The sequence below is a fragment of the Limulus polyphemus genome, unplaced genomic scaffold (assembly GCF_000517525.1).
Source record: "Limulus polyphemus unplaced genomic scaffold, Limulus_polyphemus-2.1.2 Scaffold1404, whole genome shotgun sequence".
In the NCBI taxonomy this organism is placed as follows: domain Eukaryota; kingdom Metazoa; phylum Arthropoda; class Merostomata; order Xiphosura; family Limulidae; genus Limulus; species Limulus polyphemus.
This window is the reverse complement of record NW_013667014.1, coordinates 59,747-72,330: the sequence shown is the minus strand read 5'-3', so window position 1 is coordinate 72,330 and position 12,584 is coordinate 59,747. Positions and strand designations below refer to the sequence as shown.

Genomic DNA, 12,584 nt, shown 5'->3' with positions numbered 1-12,584 from the left:
GGGCATGATTTTTCTAGAAGCTCATGACTTGTTACTAGCGTCACGTGACTTCCGCTGTCGTAACAGTAATTAGTATCCTAAAATAAATACATTATTTTCTGATTTTTCATGGTAAAGCGAATGGCTTACAATAATGCTAATAAATTCATAAATGGGTACTTTTTTTTTCTTTATCTGTGGACAATGGTGTAAGTATGTCCGCTCAATTGTGGGGTGGGGATGGCATCAATTGTAGTTACGCCACTGTCTATGACGTGATTTTAGTTTCAACAAACCGCCCCCATTTTCGAGATTTAGCAAAGTCGTTTTATAGTATCCTTATTTTAGCTGTTTATTTTTCTTTTAGAATAATTAAAAATACGGAAATGGCATTTAGAAAAATTAGCTTATTCGGTACCAAGTCAAAATCTTCACATCCAGGAAGACTTTTTTAAAAAAAAGTGAAGGTTTATTTCAACTCTTGGGGTTTGATTTAAGTGAAATTAAATCTGTTTTTGTTGTTATTCTAAGTATGGTACTAAAATTTAATGATGTGTATTTTATCACTTTTACTGACCAAAAATTAGGATACAGCCTTTGTATAACAACACATTACAGAGCATCAACTAGGTGTTAGGCCGGATGAACAAAGGTCAAAGCACTAGTTAAAAGTTACATTCCATCTGCTGATATGAAATGTGTAAGCCTGTATCTAACTAAAAGTTATTTTGTCCAAAGATTTAACAGAGGATAATGCAACATTTAGCTTCCCCACTCTTAATAAACTAGTGTCAGTCGTACTCGAGAGGTATGCAACATCTGGCTACCTCACTCTTAATAAATTAGTGTCAGTCGTACTCGAGAGGTATGCAACATCTGGCTACCCCCCTTAATAAATTAGTGTCAGTCATACTAGAGAGGTATGCAACATCTGGCTACCCCACCCTTAATAAACAGTGTCAATCATACTAGAGAGGTATGCAACATCTGGCTACCTCACTCTTAATAAACTAGTGTCAGTCGTACTCGAGAGGTATGCAACATCTGGCTACCCTACCCTTATTAAACTAGTTCGCCCTGTGGTAGAGCTCTGCATTTCGGAGGTGACTAACCGGGTTCGAATCCATGCGATACCACAAACTATTCCCCGTAGTTTAAGCTGTGGGTGTGTTTTAAGAGTGGTAACCAGTTCTTTAGCCTGGATGGTAGGTGGTAGAGTGCTACTGACAGGTTTTTCATTGCTCTGGAATTAGGAATGACAACAGATAGCCGTAGTAGCTTTAGAATGAATGCAAATAATAAAAACATTTCTTTGTTATTTTAAAATATCGCCATTTGAGGCCATTTTCTGACGTCATTTACCTACAGTAGCAACATAGTAAATTAACGTTGTGCGTAATATATTTGTGTATGGTTATTTGTTTCAGATCTTCAGTGAACTAATGATCACTACCTTGTCATAAGAGTTGAAATTTAGATCACTTTGTATATATAATGTAAGCCTATCTTTAGTGAAACATTTGTCAGTCAGTGATTAAAACTGAACCAATATCACACCTACGCGCGTAATAAAAATGAACATAATTAATTAAGACTACTGGTCCAGGCGAGTAACTTGGAGACATTTAAAAACTGTTCTTACGGAGCCACGGCCCTATTGGAGGCCTGAGACGATATTTGTCAAGATTTATTTTAAAATCGTTCGATTAGGAGCCAGGTTAAAGACACCGCCAGAGTGCCGCTTGGCAAACAGTCCGTGTCGTGAGAGGTCAGCTTCTCACGCTCAAAATGTAGAGGCAGTAAGTTGTTCGTTAAATCTTCCTTGCGCTGAGTCTGTATCTTTATGTGAGCATATATTTTTCATTTAATTCTATTTTATTGTCTGTCCCACCTCATCTTAGGAATTTGTATTATTTACGGTGAAGCTTTTTACTTAACGTAAAGATATATATGTTTTGTGTTAACACACGATTCAGATTATTACAGTAAAGGCCAAAACTAGTCTGTTGCTTGATAGTGAAGTTACAACGTATTCCCACTTTTTAAAACTATTCCAGTAAATTCACGAGCGGGGGGGAAAAAAAGAAAAAAAAGAAGGCGTGTATAATGTTTCGAGGGTTGTAAAATGGTTATTTGGAAACGGCATGCTATCCAGATTTCTAATAAAGGGAGTTTACTTAAGTGGTCATACCGTTTAAAGAACCCACGTGTTTCTAGGACCTACTCCAGTGGCTTGTCTTTATAGCGCCCACATGTTTCTAGGACCTACTCCAGTGGCTCGTCTTTATAGAGCCCACATGTTTCTAGGACCTACTCCAGTGGCTCGTCTTTATAGAGCCCACATGTTTCTAGGACCTACTCCAGTGGCTCGTCTTTATAGAGCCCACGTGTTTCTAGGACCTACTCAAGTGGCTTGTCTTTTTTTTCTTCTTATTTTTCAACGTGGCTACAGCGCCGAAATACCTGTTTTATGAAAGTTTCAAATGTGTTTTTTTTTATATATATATTTATTTATTATTGAAGTCTCGTTCAGCTGTGTGTTTGTCGTTAAATACACGAAATATGAAGTTTGTGATTTGCTTAAAAATAACCTAATGTTCTCCAAATTATGCTAAATTGTAGGTTTTAAAAATTGATGTGGGAAAGGAAAAAAGTCTTCTTTCAAAACCATACAAGTTCTAAAAGTTGAAAGTAAATAACTGTCTTGATCAGGTTCATATATTCTAGTAAGAAAGAACTCGAAGTTTGCAAGTAAAATCGTGTATGATCAATCGAGACTGGAATAAAACAGTAACTCTGCCTTCATTGTATTAATTTGTTACCCCAAGGTGTAGTTCACGCCAACCATCTGCTGCGACTTGCGTCTGTGGCACGAGCAAGGCTCGTGCTGTCCTGCTTTTCCAAACTTTCACTCTTAGGTTGGGGTGGCATTCTCTGTGTATTGTATTTAGGAAGCCTTTGTAAATACAATTGAATAATACTGTACATTTGAAACGGTGCATACTATTATACACATTACTCGTGCATAGAGCTTAATCTACGGTAAATCACACCTGGTCTGCCGTGATAGGTCTGATTCTGTGAATCGGCTGGATAGTGATTGGACGAATGAGGAGTATGTCTGAATATGTGCGTTGGTTGGATGACAGGCTTAGCAGATGAAGGATTTGACTTACGGAGTGTGTGTGTGTAACTTTGGTGGGGCTGATTAGAACAATAATGGCTATCGGTGACAAATGGCCCTCATAATGTATGTTTGTTTTAAAACAAACAATAAGACAGAAATAGAAAATTAGTACTTTTTAGGCGCGATGTGTTAATACGAATGTTATATATGTTAAAAGATAACAATGTTATTCTGTGTATCGGGCTTTGTTTGTAGGTAAGTATATGTGTTACTTTATACCGTAAATTGAATGTCTGATCATAATATGTTCTGTATAAAGCATACTTTTGGCCGCCTCTAAATCTAATTTCCTATCAATAGTATTGCTGGTAATTAACGAAAGTTCTTTTTTAAATATCTGGTGATTAATTCCTTATGTATTATTGTGCTGATAGTGTTGGTGTATTTTAATATCAAATTATTTTTGTCAAATGTATATTAATCTTACACCAGTATTTTATAACAAAACCAACCACGTATTTTATTATCGTTTTATGTTTGAATGACCCCTTACTTTCTTTTAAGATATGTAGTTTTTAATTGTCTCTTTGTTATGATAAAATCTTTCTAAGTGAATAAACAGCATGAGTCATTTTGTTAGGCTTATTAATAATGATAGCATATTAATGGCACTTTTAATGTTTTTTGTCACCGCTAGATTCGCTAGTGTACTACAGAGGTTCAAAGTTTCTGTATCGAATTAACAGATCAATGCATTTAAAATGATATTACAGTTTAAAGTTTTTCTTCAGCGAAACCATTGTTCAGCATAACGTAAAAAGTACTGTAAAACTAATGACTAAATACATTTACTGTAGGGTTTATTTGATATAGTGCCAATCATCATGTACTGTTGTATTAGGTTAATCAAGAGATTTTTGTATGTCGTTGAACCCGATAAAGGTACAGTGAATATATGTACTTATCTTAATAAAATAATACAACTTCCATATGTTTTGTTCATTCAAATAAACGGATGTTGTCAGTTTCATCACCAACAAACACGTGGTTCTCACTGAGAGTATGGGAAGGGAACTAGAAAATCTGGAAGTTATAAGTCGGTAGAGAGGAGCGTTATTTGAGGAACAGGACATGATTGTGGTTGTATAGACCCACAGAACATTATGATTCTAGTTGTGGTTATATGTACGTTGAAGGGCACAGAATATTATTGTAATTTAAACGAGTGGGAGTTTATTAATTAATTCAGTTGAAAGGATTATGCGATGTTGGCAAACTGCAAAATTAAACGCTCTCTCGAACAGCTTTGAGAATTTAAAGGAGCTGTCCTTCAAAAGGGTTTGTCGAGCAGTAATATCTGTTCCTCGCATCTTTTGCGTGCTTGTATATAAACTATAAATATGCTTGTGGTTATATGTAGAATTGTATGATATTCTCATAAATGTCTGCCCAATATTCTTTTAGTTTTAAAATTACAGTTCTGCGTATTTTACAACAGCGCCATTAACAGCGTAGTTACCTTAACATATCTGTTACATTTTTTTTTTCACAGTATTGGTGAGGCCGGTTTAACAATAGTACTGGAGACTCGTAGCTCTGAGCGATTTTAATCGATTACGTATGAACAGTTATTACTTTGCTTAGTGTCACGTAAACTAATCGGTTTAATTAGAATTAAATCGGCTAATCGAAAATATTGTTTCCAATTATTCTAACGATTATTAACCTAAATTCCTATTATATATATATATTGTCACCAACAAAATAATTAACTAATCAAAATTATTTTTCGACTATCCCATCTATCTTAAGTAATCGAAATATTGCCACCAAACTTGCTCACCCTGTCTTTGTTATGAAAAAGTTGCTAAAGATATCTTCTGCTATCACTGATGCGTTAACAGCCGGCTTTTGTTTTTGTTTTGATTATTCATGCTCGTCCCTTTTAGCCGTGGGGCGTTATAATGTGACGGTCAATCCCGCTATTCGTTGGTAAGAGTTGGCGGTGGGGGTTGTTGGCTAGCTGTCTTCCATCTAGTCTGTCACTGCTAAATTAGAGACGACTGGTGCAGATAGTCCTCGCGTAGCGTTACACGAAATTCAAAACAAACCATACCTCTGTCTATTTAAAATGGCGCCAAGAAATTGGTGTTTGAACATTTTTTTTATTATAGATTATCTCTTAAGTTACATCTTGAATTATGTCCTTTTGAAGTCGTGAAACTGGTAAATAGAAAAAAAAAAAAACACGAAGAATTCAACGATTTTAGTGTTTACTTATTTGTATCCACAAGTAGAAAGTTGTGCGTGTTTTGGTTATTTCCCCGAAAGGGGGCCGAAGTAAGAGGTCACTTGTTTTATCCACTGGCACCACTATACTGTAGTGTGTTGTCTGCCAGTCAGCTGACACTAAAATGACGTCACGTAAGGGACGCTCAAAGTTGCAATTTCCACTGTCGTGACGTCAGTAAAACGTGCGCAAGCCATGAATCACGAGAACATTTATGTAGATTAGAATACATAATGACATATGAACTCGAAAAGCATTATTTATTTACTCTTTATTTATTACTCATAATTTCAGTTTTATTTACTCTTGAAACGGAATACTTTAGGAGACACTGCGGAAGTGCATCTAGTATATTCAATGCACTAAAGTTACACGTTTCGAGGAATATTGTGTATATGCTACATACTATGCCGTTTCACAAGGTTTTCCAGTTTTCACTAAAATCCCAGGTCCTTTTGATTTCAAGATTTTTTTTTTATCTTCGTTCCATGGGTCAGTTTTCCTCTAAAAATAGATAACCATTACTGTATTACTGCGCGAGTTTGAATATCTTCATAGAATTGTGCCGTAAGAACTCGCTTTCTAGGTAGAAACAGCAGGTAACGGCTATAAAAGCCTGTTGCCATGGAAACTGCTACTTTTTTTTCTCTTCTAATTCGGTGATTTTTAGTTGTTAAAAATATGCCACCACACGACCCCTGACTGTTTTGTTTTCGGTAGTATTCAGGGTCCTCTATTCAAGTAAATGGATATAAAATCGAGTATGTACTTACAGCGAAACTAAAATTTAAGATGGTAATCAGTATAGCTAAATTAAATAGCCTTCTTACGTTTATACATATAAGAATGCATTGTTTCGTCAATTAGGTACTGTCGATGTTTTCGGTCATAATTCCAATAGTATCTCACGAGGTTCAGCTAGCTTAGCAGATTTAGGCTACTCCTAAATACATATGTTAAGCTAATAATGCGAAACACTTTCCATAATAAAAAGTGTAATAATGAAAAATAAAATTACAAAATAAGTTCGATATATTAAACAGTCTGCCCAGTACTGTTGGTGAAAGTAACGGTAAGTAACTATTATAACCTTATTTGCGAAACAAAAAACACGAGCTGTTGCCTTCAACTATTGTGGAAGAATTACTTTTATTTAAAAAACATAACATCGGTATAACGTGCTTGATGTTTCTCTAGTTTCCCCTATCGTCTTTTGATCAATGAAAACTCGTTAAGTTACTCAGCAGTGTAACGTTAGAGGAGAGTGACATCTGTGAGAGATTTGCGATGACTCATGTTACTGTTTAAACTGTGTCGAGTTAGTAGCAGTAATTTACCTTTTGTACAAACAAAAACTAATGTTCATTACGATACAAAATAACTGTAAATTAATAGTATACGTGAAATTTCCATGAAAATATTATACTGTTAAATAATACAAGGGGAAACAACACGCCAAACGTACTATTAAGTGTATGTAACACAACCACGCACTTTAACCTCTGAACTTAACATACACAGAGCTGGCTACAGGAAGTAATAAAGTTAAAGCTTCCGTAAAAGGCGGATAGAATACACAAACCTCTGTATATGAAGCTGAATGATAATAATAAGACTTGGAAAGTTACAGCAATAGGTAATATTACAAAGAAAGTAAGTATCAAAAACTAATGTAACTAAATTAATGACGTAATTTCACACTATATACAGAACTATTATACAGCTGGTATTACCTGTGTATGATAACTTGAAACTTGCAGTATAGCTAAATTAAATAGCCTTTTTACGTTTATACATATAAGAATGCATTGTTTCGTCAATTAGGTACTGTCGATGTTTTCGGTCATAATTCCAATAGTATCCACGCATAAATTATTGTGAACAACGTCCAAACGAAGTTAAGCGTAGATACTCTGTAAAACTTTTAAACCCATGATCGTTAATAATTGGATAAATTTTGTTTAAAATGTGCGATGTAAAACCTCTTTCGGGGGAAATGAGCTGTATCTACTAAGTCCACAGTCTTGCAATTGTGAAAAAAATCAATTGTATCTAAGCTATGAGCAGAAAACATTGTAACATAACTTATATTTGGAGTTTTCGTACTTGAAAATGGAAAGTTTATAATTTCAAAGTTGAAAGTATCCGTTTTATTGAAACTTTAAACGTGAATGTTATGTTGATGATTCTGATATCTAAATCCAGGTGAAGTTTACTTGATAGGCAGTTATTAAAATGGCGATTGAATATTATCTAAGAGGGGTTGTAAACAAGAAATGTGCATTAATTGTGTCGAAGAAGTAGCTGTTCGTTCAGTATTTGAAGGACATTTCAAAATATTTATAACTATAAGTATATTTTGTTTTTACAGTGTTGGTTTTGAGCTTGATATGTATGGGGTACGTTCAGTATCATATTTTGTTTACCTGGTTCCATTGGGATCTCGGCGTGCCATGTTTGAAACAACTATTAATTCCCAAGTATAGCCTTCATTAAGACTCCGTTGTTATTACACGTTATAAACAGAGCTGGAAGATTAAAAAAAAAATTGCTAAATTCAAATTATAAAATAAATAAGTTGAATGATGATTCAGATACAATGATACCAAATTTGGGATTAATGTCCCACAATGATCCCAAGATCTTTTACCATGCTTTTCCTGTTCTGGCTCGTTAATTCTGGTGGTTTTCTAATAGACGGGTGTTGGTTTTAGCTTTTGGACTGACTAGTGGTTACACCCTTTACTTATGTATGTCAGCGTGTAATTATTACTTGAAACATATACATTTCGCTTCTATAATTTCTGTGTTTCTGTTGTATGTGTGTGTGTGTGTGTTTCCTTCCTATTTGAATATTAATAATAAAAAAAAAGTTACTACGTCGACCAGCCTTCGTGATTTCTGTCTTTTATGGAATTTCATCAGCGTTTGTAAGAAATAACTTGTGCTTTCTGTTTGTAGCACAGAATTATGTGGGCATACTGTAGGAGATCAACCTCACGTGTAGGCTGTATGCGAGATCCGGGACCTAATTAACAACCGTAATACACTTGTATCTTGACAAATACTAATGACGGACCATCTGGGAGTATTTAACGTCGTTCTAATGCATTCCACCTTCTAAAGTGTTTGTATTTACGGTGTTGAAAAATACATTATTGAGATGTGTGTGTATGTACAGTGTATAAAAAATATATTAATATTTATTATGCTTACAATCGGCCAATGTTAGTTTAACAGTGAGAAGTCTATAAGTCGTGTAATGTTTACATTTCTTGTAACTGTATAAATATTGAACAGGGAATACTCTTCGGTAAGAAATATATTACTTAGTTTCAAACGGTACAGAAACAATATCACTCGCGTAACGACTTTAATTTGCATGTATTTTACTCTGTGATATTATCTATTAATGGTGACGAAATGCAAGTGTGCCTTTGCTGTGTTATTTATTTTCCTTTTTTGTAAATTTCTTCTTCATTGTTTTCTTCACTAAATAAAATTTGGCAGGAAAGGAACATTCATGTTCACCTAACCAGGCTTCAAATGACATAGAGTTTGTATGGATGTCCACCAGGTGGTAACTTGGTAACAGCCGGATGTGTGGGAATTAATTTTTGTCACATAGAGGAAATCAAATGGAGAGAGAGAGTACATTTTAAAACGACGTAACTAAGGCCGAGGTACCTTCTGCTTAATTCAAGGGGGGAATAAACATTTCGCAATGAAAATTGTTTAAACATCAACTCGGCTGTTTGTTTTGTTTTTGTTTTTCTGTAAGGCCTAAGAACTTGTATTTATACCTTTCACTGCTAGTTAGATTTACATATTTTATTGAACAATGTACATACAGAAACCTCAGTACTAATTAATGAGGTTAATTTCACACACGTTACAGTTAATACTTCCTAGGACGTAATTATAAACCGTGATAAATGAATAACAGGTCTAGGAATAATTTTACTCCCTTTAATCTTTCCTTGTGTCAACTGTTGCAACTAATATTGACGAATATTATGTTAATTCATACTGCCTTTGTGAATTTGTTTGTCCGCGAACTCCACCCACAGTTTTGAAGTTAGAGACCAAACTTGGCAGGGGTGGTCCTTATCTATATGGCGTAGGCCTCTTTACGAAGGAGGGCTAAAACGTGCATGATAGGTCACTAAGACGTAATAGGGATCCAGGAGTAGATTTCCAGAGCTGTTGATCCAGAATGTGGTATAGTATTTTTTTTTGGCACCCATTGGGAACTCGGCGTGCCATGTTTGAAGCAGCTATTACTTCCCACATGCTCCAAGTATAGCCATCATTTCCTCTACCGCAAGGCAATAATTGCGGTTAATTAGGTCTTTTCTTTAAAAATATCGTTTATGTATCTTAAATCTCGAAATCTAAGCTTCAGTTATAAAATTGAAAGAAAGTTAGGCTTAAAAGTAAAAGTTTGTGGCATCTAAACGATATAAAACTTCGGTGCTTCTGAAGAAGAAAATAATACTACCCTCAGGGCCACGATCAACAAACCATGAAAATAATTTTACATGTATCTGATTCTGCGCACATTGCTTGTTTGTTCCGTGTGACCTCCCAACATAATTGGTATAAGACTTAAACAGTAACTTGGCGGCAGATTTACTGCGTGCGCTTATTTATTGGCGCATTTTAATAACGTGACTAAATCTGCCGCATAGCTTCATTTCTTATTATATAATCGGCTTTAACGAGTGCAATTTGTATTCGCGAATCAGTTGTGGTGTTCGTTGTTAAAGATTTCAAGATCTTATATTTTCACTAAACAGTTTAATATAAATATTTGTTTCATTCGAGCATAAAGCTGAACTTTTAGCGCTTTTTTATACAACTACAATAACATTAGCACTTCAGTTTTTCACATTTTTGACGATGTTCCTCTTTTTTTTTTATCAACTTGTGGTTTTTACCTCCACGCCCTCTGAATGTTCGCGTTGGTTTTAGCGTACGTCATAGCTAAGAAAGTTTTGTTTTGATCTCGGAGAGACCTAAAACCAACATGAGTTGTATGTATTGACAAGGTAATTTTACAAACCATATAAAACTTGCGCATAATCTTTTCCTATTTGCCACTCGTGTATGAAATGCCGTTTTGTTTTCTAAAGTAAATCCTTTTGCTAAACAATTACATAATAAAAATGATATCTCTTTAAGCATAAAATATTGTTACGTCTCCGTTTGTTAATTGATTTTTCCGTAACTTCGTTCCGACGAAACTTTGACGACACAAGTTCTTTACTTAATAAATACGAATACAACTTTACGATACACTTATTTTCAACAATCGTGCTAAAACAAACGCTATATCAACGAACGTCAATAATACTTCTGACTGCAGTTCAATTACTCACTATCTTCACACACACATTACATTATCTTGTCACGTTGTCACCCTCTTTTATATACCCGGCTACCCTATATCTAGTAAATACTAGAGCATTCATGAAGGAACAAGATAGTTCTAGAAACTAGAGGGCACCACACCAGTCACGTGACCTCGATGACGCAACAATATTGAAAAATGTATTTCGTCAGGTGCTTTAAGTAGTAAACTTTGAAAAAAAATAAATAAATAAAAGCTAAGCCCATGGAACTAAGTGATTTGTAAAATTATATATATATACATAATTTAAATATTGAATATTGTTGTTACAGTCATGGACAGAACCATGTCAACAGACCACCATATGGAACTGGTCCTCCACTGAAGCAGCTCCGATCTTATTCTGTCGACACTCAAAGCAGTTCTCAATCCTCGCGCAACTTACGACAGAGGGCGTTTAGTGGGAATGTTGGGGCAAAGAAAACTTCAATAAGACGAGTTGATGATGAAGCACTGAAGAGAAGTCGTTCCCATAGCAACCAGTGAGTTCTTGTTACTATTTTATATATGGGTTTGAGAACGCTGTTCCACACTTGTCAAACAGATTCTCCAGGGTCGATACGAGACCAATAGCATTACAAAATTTTGTTTTCAAAGGAAAGGTCAATCGTTTAATTTGTAAAGAACAAAATGTTGATCAGTTAAAACCATCTATTGAAAAACTGTGCTAACAACTAATTTTTGAAGGCCCTTTAGGTGAACTCTATTTTTGATCGATTTTTTTTTCTACCTCATTGTTTTCAGTTTATCCTGGCACTGTTTAGCTAGAGATAAAAAAATAATAATAATAGTTGGTGGGCAAGATGTTATAAACAGAAATTTCAGTGAATCAAAAATCTAAAGAAAATTCACAATTTTCAGGTTTATATCTAACATTGTAAAGAAATTAACAATTACACAAAAATTTACCACTTTCTTATTTCTCTTAGATATTGAATATTTTTTACTTTATCATAAATTCTTGCATTTTAAATATACCTTAGAAGGAACAAACAGATTATTGTGTGTTGACATTAAATATTATGAAGTATTATTCACAGTAGTTACATATTTGAATAGATCTGGGCTTAGTTTAATGGTTTAGTAAGGTATGGGCTACTGACTTTCTTTTGATGGATAGTTTGGATAGATCTGGGTTTCCTTTGATTACTTATTTATTTGAATAAATCTGGTGTTGATCTCTTGTTTAATGATTTAATAGATCTCGGCTTCCTTTGATTACCTATTTGTTTGAATAAATCTGGTGTTAATCTCTTGTTTAATGGTTTAATAGATCTGGGCTTCTTTTGATTACCTATTTATTTGAATAAATCTGGTGTTTATCTCATGTTTGATGGTTTAATATATCTGGTCTTTTTTTGATTACCTATTTATTTGAATAAATCTGGTGTTGATCTCATGTTTGATGGTTTAATATATCTGGTCTTTTTTTGATTACCTATTTATTTGAATAAATCTGGTGTTGATCTCTTGTTTAATAGTTTGATAGATTTAGGCTTCTTGGAATTGTGAGATATTCCCCTACTCAGTCTCCTGGTTTGTTTGCTTGGTGGTTATTGTTTATATCCAAACCACTGGCCATTTTGTCTTCCTTTATTTAGTAGTTTGGATACATCTGAGCTGTTGGTCTTCCTTTATTTAATGGTTTGGATAGATCTGGGCTGCTGGTCATCCTTTATTTAGTGGTTTGGATAAATCTGGGCTGCTGGTCATCCTTTATTTAGTGGTTTGGATAGATCTGGGCTGTTGGTCTTCCTTTATTTAGTGGTTTGGAT

At 34.5% G+C, this 12,584-nt stretch overlaps 1 protein-coding gene across 2 annotated transcripts in view; it reads left to right on the top strand.

Moving 5' to 3' along the window:
• The window catches only part of LOC106463428 (IQ motif and SEC7 domain-containing protein 2-like), a 96,285-nt gene that overhangs the window by 63,096 nt on the left and 20,605 nt on the right, over positions 1–12,584 (top strand). For both annotated transcript variants that reach the window (XM_022390918.1, XM_022390917.1), the window contains exon 2: positions 11,082–11,291. In XM_022390918.1, the coding sequence (XP_022246626.1) occupies positions 11,082–11,291 (210 nt within the window). The remainder of the gene's footprint in view (positions 1–11,081; positions 11,292–12,584) is intronic.